Source organism: Oncorhynchus mykiss, chromosome 16 (assembly GCF_057628025.1).
Source record: "Oncorhynchus mykiss isolate SJ-2025 chromosome 16, ASM5762802v1, whole genome shotgun sequence".
In the NCBI taxonomy this organism is placed as follows: domain Eukaryota; kingdom Metazoa; phylum Chordata; class Actinopteri; order Salmoniformes; family Salmonidae; genus Oncorhynchus; species Oncorhynchus mykiss.
This window is the reverse complement of record NC_143037.1, coordinates 17,483,739-17,502,674: the sequence shown is the minus strand read 5'-3', so window position 1 is coordinate 17,502,674 and position 18,936 is coordinate 17,483,739. Positions and strand designations below refer to the sequence as shown.

Below are 18,936 nucleotides of genomic sequence, written 5' to 3'. Positions count from 1 at the left end.
TGTTTTTTCTTCACTGGTTGCCCTTTTCTTGTGGCAACAGGGGAAATATGTGTCTCTAATATGGTAATAAATTTGGCAAGAGGTTAGGAAGTGCAGCTCAGTTTCAACGGCGCTGCAGGAGGGGCAGAAGAAGCGGTCTTCTGGTCAGGCTCCATAGACGGGCACATCGCTCACCGCTCACATCCAGTCTCTTGACAACAAGGTAGACGAAATCCGAGCAAGGGTTGCCTTCCAGAGAGACATCAGAGACTGTAACGTTCTTTGTTTCACGGAAACGTGGCTCACTCGAGACACGCTATCGGAGTCGGTACAGCCACCTGGTTTCTTCACGCATCGCGCCGACAGAAACAAACATCTCTCTGGTAAGAAGAAGGGCGGGGTGGTATGCCCTACGATTGACGAGACACGCTGTGATCATAACAACATACAGGACCTCAAGTCCTTTTGCTCACCTGACCTAGAATTCCTTACAGTCAAATGTCAACCGCATTATCTACCAAGAGAATTCTCTTCGATTATAATCACAGCCGTATATATCCCCCCCAAGCAGACACATCGATGGCCCTGAATGAACTTCATTGGGCTCTATGTAAACTGGAAACCACATATCCTGAGGCTGCATTCATTGTAGCTGGGGATTTTAACAAGGCTAATCTGAAAACATGACTCCCTAAATTTAATCAGCATATCGAATGCTCGACCCGGGCGGAGAAAATCCTGGACCATTGTTACTCTAACTTCCGCGACACATACAAAGCCCTGCCCCGCCCTCCTTTCGGAAAATAGACTCCATTTTGTTGCGCCAAGCCTATAGACCGAAACTAAAACAGGAAACGCCCGTGGTCAGGTCTGTTCTACGCTGGTGCGACCAATCTGATTCCACACTTCAAGATTGCTTAGATCACGTGGACTGGGATAGGGTCCGCATAGCGTCGGACACTAACATTGATGAATACGCTGATTCGGTGAGCGAGTTTATTAGCAAGTGCATCGGTGATGTTGTACCCACAGCAACTATTAAAACCTTCCCCAACCAGAAACCGTGGATTGATGGCAGCATTCGTGCAAAACTGAAAGCGCGAACCACTGCTTTTAATCAGGGCAAGGCAACCGGAAACCAAATACCGAATACAAACAGTGTAGCTATTCCCTCCGCAAGGCAATCAAACAAGCTAATAAGCGTCAGTATAGAGACAAAGTAGAGTCGCAAATCAACAGCTCAGACATGAGAGGTATGTGGCAGGGTCTACAGTCAATCACGTACTACAAAAAGAAATCCAACCCCGTCGTGGATCACGAAGGTCCTGCTCACAGACAAACTAAACAACTTCTTTGCTCGCTTTGAGGACAATACAGTGCCAACAACACGGCCCGCTACCAAAACCTGCGAGCTCTCCTTCACCGCAGCCAACGTGAGTAAAGCATTTAAACGTGTTAACCCTCGCAGGGCTGCCGGCCCAGACGGCATCCCTAGCCGCGTCCTCAGAGTATGCGCAGACCAGCTGGCTGGTATGTTTACGGACATATTCAATCAATCCTTATCCCAGTCTGCTGTTCCCACCATTGTTCCAGTTCCCAAGAAAGCTAAGGTAACTGAACTAAATGACTATCGCCCCGTAGCACTCACCTCTGTCATCATGAAGTGCTTTGAGAGACTAGTCAAGGATCATATCACCTCCACCCTACCTGACACCCTAGACCCACTCCAATTTGCTTACCACCCCAATGGGTCCACAGACGACGCAATCACACTGCACACTGCCCTATCCCATCTGGACAAGAGGAATACTTATGTAAGAATGCTGTTCATCGACTACAGCTCAGCATTTAACACCATAGTACCCTCCAAACTCATCATCAGGCTCTCGACCCCGCCCTGTACAACTGGGTCCTGGCCTTCCTGACGGGCTGCCCCCAGGTGGTGAGGGTAGGAAACAACATCTACTCCCTGTTCACCCACGAATGCGTGGCCATGCACGCTTCCAACTCAATCATCAACTTTGCAGACGACACTACAGTGGTAGGCTTGATTACCAACAACTACGAGACTGCTTACGGGGAGGAGGTGAAGGCCCTCGGAGTGTGGTGTCAGGAAAATAACCTCACACTCAACGTCAACAAAACAAAGGAGATGATCGTGGATTTCAGGAAACAGCAGCGGGAGCACCACCCTATCCACATCAACAGGACAGTAGTGGAGAAGGTGGAAAGTTTTAAGTTCCTTGGCGTACACATCACGGACAAACTGAAATGGTCCACCCACACAGACAGCGTGGTGAAGAAGGCGCAGAAGCACCTCTTCAACCTCAGGAGGCTGAAGAAAATCGGCTTGTCACCAAAAACACTCAAAAACTTTTACAGATGCACAATCGAGAGCATCCTGTCGAGCTGTATCACCGCCTGGTATGGCAACTGCTCCGCCCACAATCGTAAGGCTCTCCAGAGGGTAGTGAGGTCTGCACAACGCATCACCAGGGGCAAACTACCTGCCCTCCATGACACCTACACCACCCGATGTAACAGGAAGGCCAAAAAGAACAACAACCACCCGAGCCACTACCTGTTCGCCACTACCTGTTCACCCCGCTATCATTCAGAAGGCGAGGTCAGTACAGATGCATCAAAGCTGGGACCGAGAGACTGGAAAAACTGTGTGGCTGCTGCCAACATAGTGACTCAATCTCTAGCCACTTTAAAAATAAAAAATTGGATGTAATAAATGTATCACTAGTCACTTTAAACTATGCCACTTTATATAATGTTTACATACCCTACACTACTCAGCTCATATGTATATACTGTACTCTATACTGCATCTTGCCTATGCCGTTTGGCCATCGCTCATCCATATATATTTTTATGTACATATTCTTATTCATTCCTTTACACTTGTGTGTATGAGGTAATTGTTGTGAAATTGTTATATTACTTGTTAGATATTACTGCATGGTGGGAACTAGAAGCACAAGCATTTCGCTAAAATGTGACAAATAAAATTTGATTTGATTCATGCAGTTCCTTTGGCTTTGATGCCTCATGATTGAGTATTGCTCCGTTCAAGTAGACTGTGATTTTGCTGTGATCTGAAAGGGGTGTCAGTGGGCTGACTGTGAACGCTCTGAGAGACTGGGATAAGGTCAGTGATAAAGTAATCTACAGTACTACTGCCAAGGAATGAGCTGTAGGTGTACCTACCATAAGAGTCCCCTTGAAGCCTACCATTGACTGTACAGACCCAGCATGCTAGAGCTGCAGGAGTTGTAACCCGTTTTTGTTGGTTGTTTTGGCCCAACGCTCTAACCACTAGGCTACCTGCCGGGTAGCACACGAGGACATTTTTCTCTGTTGAGATAATTTCCTTATTCATTTCTAGCCAAATGTAAAATGTTCCTGATTTGACTAATTTAATAGAGCGGGTTAGGTCTGCTCTATACCAAATTAGCATATCCCCTGAGTCTCTTCCCTGTTTCACACCTAGTAGTTTTGTGGATGGGACTACCAGCTCTCTGTAACCTTGATGGCAACCAGTGGGTCCATCTCTATACCATGTTTCTTGTAGGATGACAATGTCTGTATTTCCAAATTATTTGATGAAGTCTTGGGTTCCTGCTCTTTAGGCCAAAGGCAGATGACCTCAGGCCTTGTATATTCCAGGATGTCGGTCTGTCTCTCTCGCTCCTGCATCATTGTCTTTTTGCCTTGTGTGAACTCCCACCGTCCCTGTCAAATCCTCCCCCTTACACACACACACACACACACACACACACATATACACACACCGCCTGGATCCATAACAGCTCAAGCAAATAACAAGAAATATTGTATTTTTAGGTGTGTTTTATCAAGCTGAGAAAGTTGAGAATTCAAAGATGCTCTCTTCATCACTTTATTTCCTTGTATGACAGGTGGCACTGAACAGTGTTATGCTGAACGCTTTCTTTCTCTCTCCTTCCTTCCCTCTATCTTTCTTCCTTCTTCCCTTTCTGTCTCTCCGTTTTGTCTCCACCCTCTCTCTCCCTCGCCCCCCCCCTCTCTTCATCTCTTCCCTCTCGCTCTCCCAGGGTTTCTTTCGGCGGACGATTCAGAAGAACCTCCACCCCGCCTACTCCTGTAAGTACGATGGCTGCTGCATCATCGACAAGATCACCCGCAACCAGTGCCAGCTGTGCCGCTTCAAGAAGTGCATCGCAGTGGGCATGGCCATGGATCGTGAGTGTCTCTCACACACTCACACTCACACATTACACAATTACACACATTTTACAAGTCATGTGGTTGCTTGGACTCGTGACTCCTTGATGTAACTGAAATCATTTTATTTCTCCCTCGTTTTTTCCTTTCCCTCTTTTTCTCTCTCTCAGTTGTCCTGGACGACTCCAAGCGGGTGGCCAAGCGGCGTCTGATCGAGGAGAACCGGGAGAAGAGGAAGAAGGAGGAGATGGTGAAGACCCTGCAGAACCGGCCAGAGCCCACCGGCTCAGAGTGGGAGCTGATCCGCATGCTGACCGAGGCCCACCGCCACACCAACGCACAGGGCTCCCACTGGAAACAGAAACGCAAGTTCCTGGTAAGAGGATGAGCACCATTTGCCTCACCCCAATAGGGCTGATAATTTTGCCAGCTTCTGGTTGACTGGCTGGCTAAATGGCTGGTTACATAAGTATTTGTTTGGTTCTCTGTTTTGTTGACTGGCTGGCTGTTTTAGACTCCTTTGTGATAAATTGGGCTTTACGCTAAATAGCGCCGTTAGCATTTACGTTGAGTGCCATCCATCATCTCGACTGCCGATCAGTTACTACTACAGTATGTTCCCATGTTGTCCGGGCTATTCCTGTCAGGATACCCTGTGGCAGTACTGGTAGGACTACTGATCTCCATATGTTTTCCATGGGCCAGGTGGCTCTGGGCGCACAGCGGCAGGAAGTGTTAGCCAGGGATTAGGCCTAGCGGGTGCTGGGTTATCAGCTGGCTTCTTCACTCACAGCATGGCTGACACTAAGCCCTGGAAATAAGCAGGGGGTTTTATTAGCAACGTGCCCCAGGAACGGGTGATCTACCTGGGAGGAAAAGGGCGGGGGTCCCAGAGGCTCACTGTGTATGGCAGGTGTCGTCGTCGGTGTTGCTAGGCAACCGTGTTCAGGAAGTGGCGGGGTGTGAGGGGGAGGAAATGGGACGTTTGGTGTAAACACACAAACACTGATAAAGCTACCTCTTCACACACATGTACACACACTTAAAGATATATTATGTTTCTATGTGCTATTTTTCACACACACTTACGATACAATGTCCCCCTCATACACCCACATGTGCATGCACGCACACATACACACCAGTGTAAGGCCCCAATTCTCCCATAAAGGCTCTAGATTGAGAGAATCACCCATACCACAGACAATTAACCCGCAAAGCCACAGTCAATTTGCTTGTTTAAATAGCCCTAACCATTACGAGGTGTGTCCAAGCACTGCCAACCCAAAACTAAACATTGGATTTGAGCAAGCTGCAGGTTTACCAGCCAATATATAAAATAACGCTCTTCTATAAATACCTGAACACATATAACATTTAAAACATGTCTCATCCATAAACCTAGAGTTTCTAGACTAGGGACCTTATAGACACTGTAGGTTTGGGATAGCATGTTACAAGGGTGTAGCAATGGTTTTACTGTGGAGAACTAAGTACTAATGGTTCAATGTGGAGAGAGGGAGTGAGTGACAGAAGGAGAGACAGAGAGAGTGAGAAGTATGTGTGTGAAATGTATATGTGCTTGCGTGTTGGCCACAGCAGTGACATAATGTGTCTCTCTCTGGCGCTGTGGTCGGTGTGTGTGTGTGTGTGAGTGTGTGTGTGTGTGTGTGTTTTAAAGCTCAGCAAAAGTGATGACGCAATGACATCACACCATAACAGAAATGTCCTATCAACTTATACTCCCAAAATAGCCTACAACACGGCCCATCAGAAATGCACAGCGATACAAATCACATGTGGCTCTGGGCACAGCAGTGCTAATTTAATGGGACTCAAATGCCAGGCATTAGAAGAATGCTGAGAGCATTCCTGAACCACACCTACTACCAAGATAACACATGTCTAGCCTGAAGTCATATGATTAACCTAACAGATGAATATAGTACTTCACCTCTAACACTTTAATAGAAACAGGTCTGGTATGGAGTACCAGTAAATAAATAGTAGGGGTATGCCGTACTGGTAAAACATGTGGACATATCACAATAATTAAAACAAAGATTCTATTTGTCATTACCGCATGTCAGTCGCATGAAAAATGAGCAAATAGACTTGAGACTTGAGAACTTGTGGAATACACTCCAAAATGTGGTGTGACTGAGACTCGAGCGGACAGCAGTGTATGCATACATTTTGATGTTTTGTAAGTGATGTCTCTTTGCATTTATCAAATGGCATACAAATGGGAACAGGAGTTGAGAAATTTGATTTATTTCTTTCCGCATCTTGAGAGAATAAAAGTTGACATTCAAGACTAAATGAAATACTATCAGTTGTTTGATCGTTTTCACAGCTTTTCATTTCCTTTAAACTGATGTCATTTGGAAATCTCCCTGGTCCCTAAATGTCCTCAAATTTAACCAATCTCAACTAGATTGTTGATTTATGACATTCTAGCGAGCAAGGGCTTATTTAGAGTTCTAGACGAGCATTAAGTAATGACAGAAGAGAAGCTGCACATATCTAATTATAGACAAGTTGGCTAACAAATAGCCTTCCAAATGTCAGAAATTATAAGCAGAAAAATATGTACATGAGGCTTAAAAAGTCCTATGCTCTATTTCACTATATATGTCCATTAATATGTTAACTTATCCTATGTGTCATAAAAAAAATATTTGAAAAATCCTCACTACACGCAAATACGAGCGTTTCTGCATCTCACCGGTAGAAACGGGCCAGCTACATTTCGTGGTTGTAAAGCAAACGATAATATCCAGATTTCAGGACGTATGTCCACCGCTCTGTGGAGGTGTATCCAGTTGATGTGAGAAATATACAAATGCCTGTATTTGTAACCAGCACTTTCAGCCAGAGTGTTTCAAAACGGAACTGAAGTCTCAACTGATGATTTTTTCCATGTCGTCGACTGTTGAAAAGTGATGCTATTCCATCAATTTCCTACTTCACTTCGAAGAGGAAGGGATCCAATCAGCCAACATCAACGCTGCAGAAAAAAAAGTCAAGTCGAGGTAACGTTGCTAATATTACCTAGCTAACTAACTAGCTAGCAAACTACATGTGTTTATCTAAACCAACATTTTGATAACTGGCTTTCACAATACGCTGGCTAGACATTCCAAAGCATATCATATGTAATTAGCCAGCTGCTATCTGGTGATGTGATTTGTAACTTTGCAAGTTAGCGTTAGCTTCTTTAGGTTACGTTAGCTAGCTAACTAACTACCGCAGAGACTAACGTTGTGTTCAATTTAGAGTCCGATTCCAACAACATCTGCAGTGGCATCAACATCAAGCTCAGCACCAGGAACTAGTGTAAGTCACCTAAAATACCATACGAAAATTTACCAAATCTTTCCATGACTGCATGATGAGCAAATACATCTACTGGAGCTAGGCATAAACATGGTCCGTGTCTTGTCATAGTTGGTGTGTTTACAAGTAGGCTACAACCTCTACTGTAGTTCTCTGTATTATGGAAGATGTGTTGATTGTTCATGCAAGGCTTGAAGTCTACATTTTGAGAAAAGGAGGTATTAGTAAGGAGGGGATGGTATGGTTGACTGGCTGGTGTCTGTTGGGGGTGGGTATTGTGTGTATGTGTGTGTGAAGGTTAGTATGCATGATCTGTTAACGTTTGGGGGGGGGGGGGGGGGGGGGGTGAATATAGTACCTTTGAGCGTGTATTGATGGGGACAAAGTAGTAAAATGTTGGCTAATCACTGACTACTGTGTGCCATAGAGACTAATCCTGCTGCTGATGATTCATCTTGCCGACCATGACCATGACACCAGCTTTAGTAGTACAGAGCCTTTAGACCCATTGGATGACAACTTTAAGCCTGGAATAAGCTCAAGGCCAACATCATCTGACTTTGAACCAAGCCACGACAGCCAAGGGTATTTATGAAAGCACAATATCATCTTGAGAAAACAAAATCACCAATACACTAAACTGTCTACAAGACAAGTGCTCCTCAAATGTTTCACACCCTTGCAATCAGTTATTTGGCATGGGGGAGAGTAGCCCAATATTGGACTAAAGGAGGCTAGCGTTACTCTTTAGTCCAAGGACCTTACATGTTCTGTTAAAAGGGCGAATTGGCTCTGGAAGCTAAGACAGCCAAATACTCCATCTATACGTGAATCGATTCTCAATTGTGGTACGGTTCTAGAAACATATATCCCTATACTTTCATATCACAAATGCAAAATACACATAACCTGTTTTAAAACAGCTGCAGCCAACATTATTTTTCAGTGACAACACGTTTGTGGTGTCTGTCTTCCATTTACATACAGCCGTTCGAAGACGCTGATAGCTAATTAGCACAGGTAGACCTAACCCTATAAAGGTGTGAATCAATTTAACCTATTGTTTTTTAACATTATTTCTCGCTGATATGAAAGATAATGTCCTTATGCTTCCAAAACCGTGCTGCAAGCGATGCATGTTAATGTTCAGACGGAGCGTCGAGGCTCTTAAAACTCCCCCTTACAGAAGACGCCTTCGTCCAATTACTTTTATATATAATGGAACTAAGAGTCATGGGCAAGGGGGAGAGGGGCTGTTAGTATACTCTTCTAGCCTATTCACACTATTGTTGGCAGTGCTTGTCTACTCAACTGTTGGTGCATGTAACAATAAATGACTAGACTGTCTACAAGTCAAACCCCCCTCAAACTTTTCAAATATTTGCTAACAGCCCATCTCAATGCCCAATTATTGACTTTAAGTGTAAAAAAAAAAACACACCAGTCTACTGTACCCTTTTTTGTTTATAGATTAACATGGTTTATTGTATGGTTACACATTCTCATGAACAGTCTTCATGTCTTTTCAAGGAGACTTGCAGTACATAGAAATCATCTGCAAAGAGGTCGAAGCAGTGGGTGGTGAAGAACATCACCACAGCGCCAAAGCCTGCTAAACCAGCTGCCATTACCCAACACAAGAAGACGTTCAGCACACAAACATTCTGGAACCTGCCAGGAACATTCAACCAACGAATCATCCATATTCAGTTAGACTGATGCTGTAGTATAATATAGAATGCCTAGTATGCTCAACTGCATTGTGGTATAGTTATTGCTAGCTGTTGAACATATGTATATAATGGTGTTTTATACATTTTTTTTATATATATATATATTTTATACAAGTGTACTGACAAGTGACTAAATGATTCCAGCTGCATTAGAAACCAATAGTGCCGACTTCAAATTGTGATATTCATGAAATGTACTTTGGTAAACTAGCTTCAATCTTACTGCTAAAACAAATGATGGTTGTTGGTGTATCATTTAAACTTGAATTTGTTGGCAAGTAAACATGTTAAAATAAAACAGATTTGTTTTCAAGACAACGTTTATTTGCTCTGGAGACCGAGGTGAGTTTACATGCAGGAAGTTATGGCAATGTATGACATACTGTATATACAGTAGAAAAATATATACTAATGGGAATACTTGCATACAGTGGCTTCAAAGTATTTACACCCTTGACTTTCCACATTTTGTTGTTACAGCCTGAATTGAAAATGTATTACATTTATATATTTTTTTGTCACTCACCTTACACACTATCTCATTGTGGAATTATGTTTTTCAAGATTTTTTACAAATGTCTAAAAAGCTGAAATGTCTTAAGTCAATAAGAATTCAAACACGTTATGGCAAGCCTAAATAAGATGCACTATGCAGAAATCGCTCTGCCATTTCCTGGATGCTAAAATTCTAAGACCAATTTCAGTTTGCGACAAAACAAGCAAGTGTAGTGTAGAGAATCATTGTACCATCTAACTAAACCATTGAAATATCTGTTTTGAAGCTGATGTACAAAACCAAGAACGGGAAGCATCTTAGATTTTCTTTCAATGAGAATGACAGATCTATAACTCACATTTCTAATTGAATTTGGTCGGGTCGCCCAAAAAGTTACAGGTTTGCAACTTTAACCATTCACATATTAAGTTGCATGGACTCACTGTTTGCAGTAATTGTGTTTAACAATTGTTGAATTAATACCTCATCTCTGTACGCCACACATACAATTATCTGTAAGTCCCTCAGTCGAGCAGTGAATTTCAAACACAGATTCAACCAACCAACAAAAAAAACTGGTTTTCCAATGCCTCGCAAAAAAGGGCACCTATGGTAATGTGTAAAAAAACAGACATTGAATATCCCTTTGAGCATGGTGAAGTTATTAATTACACTTTGGATAAAAAAGTGTAATAACTCTTTCTTGAGTCAACTTCTTTAAATCCAAGTGGTATTGTCTGTGAGAGAAAAACGAAAAACACGTAGACATTCATGGACAATCACTGTACCATCTGTATTCTTACTGTAGCAGCAAGGTGTATCCAACAGACAACAGAGATATCCAACAGACACGCTAGCTGGCTGGCTACAACACAGCGGTATAGTTACTCCAAGACTAGAGTCATAAGGCCAGTCATTCCTTTACTCTCCAACATCATCCAAACATTTCTCCAGTTTTGTTCCTAATGAGCGGCACTGAGGCTAGCTATAACGTTAGACTACAGTACATGTTAGGTATAGCTAAACGTTGATAGCTTGGCTTGTAGTGGTACTAGCAAGCCCCGTTATGTCCGAATCAATCACCAAATTGTACTGTACTGAACAACACCGCCTCGTGTAAAAATATAGGTTATATAGCTAGCTAGCTAGCAGCAGCAAAATTACTGTCATTTGCCCTCCTGATTCATCTGGTTTAGGCCGCCGCTGCTGCTTGCTGGTCTCGCAATTATTTTTTATCGCTGTCTTCAATGTATTCCGGCTAACATAAATAGGGCTGTCTGTAGGGGTTGGAACCGGTTCAGAGAACATATCAGAAAACCATCTAATACGTTTTCAAAAAGAACAAACATGGATCCTGGAATGAAAGTGACCAATACTGTCCACGAACAGTACCGTTATTTTAGAAGCATGGGCACCGGTTAATAACGTTATTTTATGTTCCAGGCATTTTTTTTCTACTCAGAACAGAACAAAACGCAACAAAGCACCTATGCAAAGCCCCCACTCTTGTCAACCAGAAACGTATTCCATTGTCTGCCTGCAAGCTGAAAATCTTTGCCTGTGCGTGTTTAAACTACCTGCCCCCCGAACCATAGGTTACTGATGTCACGTTGAAGCTTTATTCAGAATATATATATTTTTAATTAGCTTGAGAAGAACTAATTAACTTTTTCAATGCTAGTTAAGGATATCATAGGCCTAGTTTTCACGTTGGATTGATTAACTACAGAAAGGTAAGACGCGTTTTTAATTCTGGTGCCACTCTGCACACAAAAGCTTGCTAGCTCAAGCTTGTTAATAAATAGCTAGCTCAAAGGACATTCAACGTTTCTCCATAGAAGCCGCTCCTCCTAGGTATAATTCTGTGGACCTAATCCATATAATGCATGTCATAACAAATGCCCGGTGCTTCAAGCCTCCTCAAACCCACTTGTCTGTCCATCAAGCACGTAAACAACTAGCTTGCCTGCTGTATACGCACTGATTGGTGAAGTAATTTAATGAACAGGCTCAATCAACCAATGACGTCTCCTGGCACGAAAAAAATAATACAGCTATAATGCATAATTATGTCTGAACCACCCTCTTATCACTCATAATTATGTAGGGAGACTGGAAAAACACCCCAGATAGTGTCTAGTGGTGAATTTTCCCTCTTATCACTCATAATTATGTAGGGAGACTGGAAAAACACCCCAGATAGTGTCTAGTGGTGAATTTTCCCTTTAATATACATTTTCTACAGTATGTAATGCATTTTGTTAGCACTTGCTGTAAGTCGCTCTGGACAAGAATGTATGCTAGTAAATAAGTTACATTTAACAGTAGCTAACAAGCCATAGACTACATTTACCGCCCAGCCACTTAGAATCAAAATCACCGGCCAAATCAAAAAGCTCCAGCCCACTCCAACTCCAGCCCTGTGTCCTGCAGAGGACCCATTATATTATGTCTAACCTATTTGATTGAAGGTCAAGATGGAAAGAGCCCCTTTGCAAATTGAATTGCTTGAGTGATGATGAGGTTGTTTGAGGGCATTGGTTACAATGGATTGTTGACCCTTACTTTTGTGTACCAGTTCCCCCCCCTGTAATGCCAGTCTGGTCACCCAACCTAGCTTCAAACCTCAGTTTGCTAATAGAGTGGTTTAAAAGACAGTAAATGCATGATCTTTGACCTATTTTAACAAGCGGCTTAGACAGGGTTAGCATACTTTGGTTTACCGTCTTTAACCCCAGAATGACTTTGTCAACCTTTGAAACCTAGACAGGTTCATTTTGCAGTTGGTTTGAGTTAGTTCACTACAGAGCTGTAGAACGTGGCATGTTTTCAGTTGAAATTCGTTTGTTTTTCTGTTCTGTCAAGATATAACTATTTCTCAATTCTGAAACATAAACACAGCTGTCCTTGAACCACTGAAACTCAGCTTTAGTTAGGCTGAGGAAAATGTATATACTGTAATCAAAGCATTATTGTATTATTCCAATTTTAGGTAATTACCTGACTCTCGGGCGCATAATCCTGACAGTCACGCCATCCATAAGCTTTGTATAGATTGTGCGTCCTTAATTCTATAAAATAAGACAAAGCCTTATGTTATTTTACATTTCAGCCTTTTCTCAACTCACAATGAAATGGGATGGACTAAGGTTAAGAGTTTAAGCCAGATGTGTCTTTTAGAGAGCCTCGTAGAATCCCATCTGCTAGTGGTGCATGTAAACCAACCACATGTTCTGCATATGACCATGAGCTTTGTATCTCTAAGTGGATTTTCTTTAGCGCTCTAAGAAGTTGTTTACTACACATCTCATCTTCCTCAATTATGTCAACCATTTTTATTTATTTATTATTATATATATTTTTTAAAACTATTCAGTCGTAATGTCTGCTATATCTAATTTCACACTTTTGTTGGATGTGCTTAATTCATGGCATCTTACTAGCAACCAAATTAACACACTCTCATGGCATAACAAAGGACTTAACTCAAGTTTCTTGACTTGTGTCCCTGTGTCCCCTGTCCTGTCCCCTAGCCGGAGGACATAGGTCAGTCTCCGGTGGCCCCCACGTCGGACGGAGACAAGGTGGACCTGGAGGCCTTCAGTGAGTTTACCAAGATTATCACCCCTGCCATCACCCGCGTCGTCGACTTTGCCAAAAAACTGCCCATGTTCTCGGAGGTAAAGCCCTGTGTGTGTGTGTGTGGGCGTGGAATGTAAGCCCCCTCAGCACACTGTATGAATCACAGCACATCTAAGGAATATACACACCACAATGACATGCAATAGGAACTTTGAGGGAATATTGGCACCTTGACTACACTACGTTTATGCATGTAGAAAGTGCATGTTGAAATATGTATAATGTGCATGATGTACATTTTCTCTGACGACACCCTGAGGAACAAGGTCACAGGGCAAACAAAATGGCTGAATGGGTAAACGTAGACTGCTGCTGATATAACATTATTTTACATACACTACACACGAAGCCTACACCACTGCAGCTGGAAAGAATGTCGACTTATGTAAATGTCCTTTGAAATTCCAATCGAAGAATGGAAAAGGGCCTTCAAGTTAATGTTGTTTACATTCCTTAACCGTCTCTCTTGCCCTCCCTTTCTCCTCCTTTCTCTCTCTGAACTGAACATGACATGAACAGGCTGCTGCCAGATCTTACCCATCCTATTCGCTATCAATGCACGCTCCCCACACACACAAACACAGTCTTGCGCGGCTAACCTTGTGGGGACATACAATTAATTCCCATTCAAAATCCTATTTTCCTTAACTCTAACCTTAACCCCAAAACCTAACCTTACCCCCAAACCTAACCCTAAAACTAACCCTAGCTCCTAACCATAAACCTAATTCTAACCCTAACACTAATTCTAACCTTAACCCTAAACCCCTTTAGAAATAGCATTTGACCTTTTGGGGACCAACAAAATGTCCCCAGTTGGTGAAATTGTTGTTTGTTTACTATTCTTGTGGGGACTTCTGACTTCAAACCTAACTCCTAAACCTAACCCTTTACCATAACCTTAATTCTAACCCTAATTTTAATCTTAGCCTCACCCCTAAGCATAAAATAGCCTTTTTAGTAAAAGTAGTAAAACCAAACAGACACACACACACCTTTGTGCTATCTTACTATTTGATGAAAATCTAGGTATTTATATTGGTGTACAATTCAGTCTATTACTGTGACCGACCAATAAACTCTGCTGTTACTCTCACGTCTTTTCCCTCCTCCCTCTCTCCTCTCCTCTGTCCAGCTGCCTTGTGAGGACCAGATCATCCTATTGAAAGGCTGCTGTATGGAGATCATGTCGCTGCGCGCCGCCGTGCGCTACGACCCAGAGAGTGAGACGCTGACCCTTAGCGGCGAGATGGCAGTCAAGCGGGAGCAGTTGAAGAACGGCGGCCTGGGCGTGGTGTCGGATGCCATCTTCGACCTGGGCAAGAGCCTGGCACAGTTCAACCTGGATGACACGGAGGTGGCGCTGCTGCAGGCCGTGCTGCTCATGAGCTCAGGTGAGGACGGGGTCAAGGGTCAATGGCAAGAGGTCAACTGAGGTCATTCAGGTCAGAGGATTCAGGCCGAGTTCCAAATCCACCCCCTAGCCACTACTACCTAGGCACTTTGTGTGGATCTGAAGGAACTATAAGTAAGTATAAATAAAATCTGCTGTACTATTAGCTGAAAACAACTTGGCCTACATCTTTCTCTCTGATAGGCTAGGTGGAATTTTACCCTCTCCGTTTACTGACACTTTTTTTCCCTCCCTCCCGTTGCCCCCGGCCACAGACCGCTCGGGCCTGACGAACATTGACAAGATCGAGAAATGCCAGGAGACCTACCTGCTGGCGTTTGAACACTACATCAACTACCGCAAGCACAACATTCCCCACTTCTGGCCCAAGCTGCTGATGAAGGTGACGGACCTGCGCATGATCGGGGCGTGCCACGCCAGCCGCTTCCTCCACATGAAGGTGGAGTGTCCGACGGAACTTTTCCCCCCTCTCTTCCTAGAGGTCTTCGAGGACCAGGAAGTGTGAGTGGCACCCCCGGAGGAAGTAGTGGAGCGACTTGAGGCATCTTGGGAAAGGAAGGGATGTTTTTCTGAAGCTGGGAAGGATTTTGGCAGGACTTGTGTTTTTCCGACATTTACGTGGTAAACAACAAACAACGCAACCAGCAGCAGGAGTCAAACAAACAGGATATCATTTTTTTTGACCTACCACCTCTTCATACCTGTTTTTGGGAATCAGTTTGGCGGCCCTCCCTGTCTGAGCACGGTGTTTTATCCAGTGGGAGTTGCAGCCCTTTGCCAAGGCCAACACACACAGACACACACACTCTGGCTCCCCTCTCAGAGCCCTATTGGAGGCACCTCAGTTGTCACACATTGCCACTAGATGGTGTTCTTTGCAGGTTTGCACCTGTTTGAATTTATGGCAACCATCTTTTAAAACCGGTCAGTTAATTATACTCCCCGAATTAGTGTAAGACAATGATTCAGGAGATACGTCACTGACAACACACCCGGACACACACAGAGTTACTGAGTGTGCCATATAACTCCTACCGTAGAGTAAAGCTACTAGTACCTACAATCACGGCTGAACACAACTGAGCCATTTTCAGACTGGACCGTGAGCATGTTTTTAACCAAGTCAGGTGCTGTATTATAAGGCTACTCCAGTTGTCTGAAATGTGTAAATGTGTAAAACTACAGACCACGGCTCCGTATCTACCTTTGGTTCTGTCATTAGGCAAGCGCCTGTGACTGGCACTCTCTCAAACCCACACACACACTGGGCAGACCTGCCTTGTCATTGCCTGTGCTTCTGGTGCCAACAGTAGACCCTCTCATGAATGACAATTGAGCCCTTTTCTCTCCAAGGAAGGTCATAACAGTGAACAAAAGAGAGAAAGAAGGAGAAGCGCCACTGGCAGGAGTTCTCAGAGGAGAGGGGGGGGGGAGGGAAAATATAGATTTAATAGCTGGCAAGCAGATTCAGTGCCTGGAGACTGAACAGCATCCTGAAACACACACACACACACACACACCCCTACCCTCAGAAACTCAAAGCCTTATTTACTGTATATACTGCTGTGCTGTAGCCCTGACCTGCAGGGTAAGTAAGTCTGAATCCGCGCCTGTGTGACTCAGCTCAGTATGGCCCCTTCAGGCTTCCATACACAGTCGGTCGTTACTGTAGGGGTCACTGAGAAAGGGCAAGGCCAATGACGGCTGCCATTTACCTCAAAGTGGGCACACCCTCAAGGCTGGGGCGCCGCCAGGCTCTACCTCACCTCTGGACACAGGGCAGCTGCCCCCAGCCTCCTCCCACACACACACTTTTAAGGATACTCAACAAACACACATAGGCACGTGTGACCTCGTAGGCACACATACATTAAGACAAATCATACAAACACAGGATACACAATGTCAGTGTTATCACTCAGACAAAAGGAAATACCACTGAAGACAGGAGGGCCTGCCTTTCCCTACGGTCACTTATCTCTTTTTCGGGGGAGGGGAGGATGGTAACCATTATGTTCAGCTTTTCTCTTTTTTGTTATGTGGGACCAAGTTTCTCAATTTGGAATCACTCTCTTTTTTTTCTTCTGTTGAAACTGAAGCAAATCAATCACGTGACGGAGTACAATGGACAGTCCAGCTGTCACCCTGGAAGAGGAGCGATACACCGTGAGGAAGCGTAGAACCCCAAGGTGGCCAGGCCAGGCCACTGGCTGTGTTTACCACTGTTTTTGAGGGGAAAAAAGTTCAAATACAACATATTTTTATTGAATGCCAAGCAGTAGTTTTTGAACGAGTGAACGAGGCGGAGGGAGGGATGAATGGACGGATGGGTTTCAGCACCCCGGGAGCATGTGGATGAACGCCTGAAGACGCGGAGCGACGGGCGGGATCGGGATGGCGGGTACTCATAGCAGATGGCCAAGCGTCGCTGCCTCGACCTCAACCGCCGTAGGAGGAGTCCAAACTCAACCTCAACCGCTGGAGGAGGAGTCAACCAAGAAATCCACTGTAAGCAGACCTCAGACCGCTCTGGTGGAGCAGCCAGAATCCCCTTCCACAGTGCCCCACCCTCCCACTCCACTAGTCTCCCCACCCCCGGCCCTGGCCCAAGCAACGCTGGTCTGGGTTTTGCACTACTGCAGTGGTCCAAACCCCTCTCCCCACCCTCATCAGCAACTGCACAACCTAGCCCCAACTCATCTGTCAGTCATGAACCTTCCTCTGGGAGTCCTGGCCTACTCTAATGGAGGCCCACTGGGACGGGGCTCCCAACCAACCCAGTCACATTGTCAGTATTAAATCAACAGCCTTCCTCCAACCGTCACCCACTGGGCAGGAGACGTCCCTGGACACCAAACGGAATCTAGGCCTCTCCCTTGTGAGACAAGGATGGCCATAGCAGCTCACTTAGGGTGGCATCGCCGAATGAATGTGAACAGCGAAGGAGCAGTGGGAGCGAGTGAACGAGAGAGTAGGAGAGAGCGAAGGGAGCAGGACAGAGAGACTTCCTTCATCTGGCATGGGTTAGAGGGGGATCGTCGCCCGTTGTCGAAGCACCGTTTGTGAACTTGGAGAAGGGGGAGATGGCAGTATATCAGATGGTCTCCCCCTTCACTTCCGCATTGTAACATTTAATCCCCCCCCTCATTTCCACAAATACCCCCTTCAGCTTTCCATAAGGAGAGCCACCAACTTTCAAATGGAGACGATCGGCAAGAGAAACAGAATCGGCACTCAATGGATTAAATTCCAAGCTTCTTTGAAAAAGAATCAATAACAGAAAAAAAGTTATCGCAATAGTGATGTCCTTCATTCTCGTGAGCCGATTGGGTATGTGTGTGACAATAGGGGTTGAAATGCTGCTTTACCTTCTGAGGAAATTTTTTTTTTTGGGGGGGGGGTATGATTATGAACCCAGAAAAGCGAAATGAGGAAAAAGATGACTTTAAAAAGACTCCTGAACAAAAGTTCAACGCTTGGAGAATAAGCAGTTTCTTTCTCTCTACATTTTATCTCAATGTTATTTTTTGTTGATGTTTGTTTATGACGCTTAGACTGCTCTGTGTAAAACGGGAAAAAAAGAACAGCCGTAGTCACTTTTTGACGATGCGTGCAGTGTAACGTAGACAGAAATGTCACTTATTTTTCACATCACCTATAGTTTGTGTTGACTTCTCTGTTGTCTGTGTATTTGTCCGATTGTCCGTCCCTTTTATCAAGAGGAATTTACAACAAACAAAAACAGGAATATTTTCTTTTTATATATATTTTGTTTCCTTTTTTTTAATGAAAGACGACTTTGAAAAAAAAAAAAACACAAACAGGAAAAATAATGCAACCCCCAAAAAAAACGTTAAAAAAATGAAACACAATCTTCTCATACCTCACACAACACAAAACTCAAATGAACTTGGGAGGAGTGATGATTCACGGGCGCATGTGGAAGTGCGCAAAACGATATGTGCTTGTGGCCCGTGCGCATATGCAGTGATTACAGAAGACTTACCCTCAAGCCTTTGCGCTTGCTACCTATTAAATTGGTTCTAGGAGGATCGTGGATAGGATACCTAACATTAGTAAAGTCTTGCATCATCATCAGATGCTGAAATGGATTGCTGGCT

The 18,936-nt window shown here is 44.1% G+C and overlaps 1 protein-coding gene and 1 long non-coding RNA gene across 6 annotated transcripts in view; both read left to right on the top strand.

The window, feature by feature from the left end:
- LOC110491482 (thyroid hormone receptor alpha-B) overlaps positions 1-18,586 on the top strand; it is a 149,493-nt gene extending 130,907 nt beyond the window's left edge. For 3 of the 5 annotated variants that reach the window (XM_021564964.3, XM_021564965.3, XM_036946367.2), the window contains 5 exons: positions 4,062-4,209; positions 4,362-4,567; positions 13,293-13,439; positions 14,537-14,795; positions 15,070-18,586. In XM_021564964.3, coding sequence (XP_021420639.1) covers positions 4,062-4,209; positions 4,362-4,567; positions 13,293-13,439; positions 14,537-14,795; positions 15,070-15,320 — 1,011 coding nt within the window. In that variant the 3' untranslated portion in view covers positions 15,321-18,586. Of the gene's footprint in view, positions 1-4,061; positions 4,210-4,361; positions 4,568-13,292; positions 13,440-14,536; positions 14,930-15,069 lie in introns of all 5 variants that reach the window. The other 2 variants (XR_016487158.1, XR_016487159.1) reach the window with 1 other exon arrangement.
- LOC110491487 (uncharacterized) lies at positions 6,939-9,582 on the top strand. The gene is made up of 4 exons (XR_002468842.3): positions 6,939-7,226; positions 7,471-7,530; positions 7,958-8,115; positions 9,061-9,582. It is a non-coding gene; the product is annotated as an uncharacterized LOC110491487 (long non-coding RNA).
- Positions 18,587-18,936: the final 350 nt, after the last annotated feature.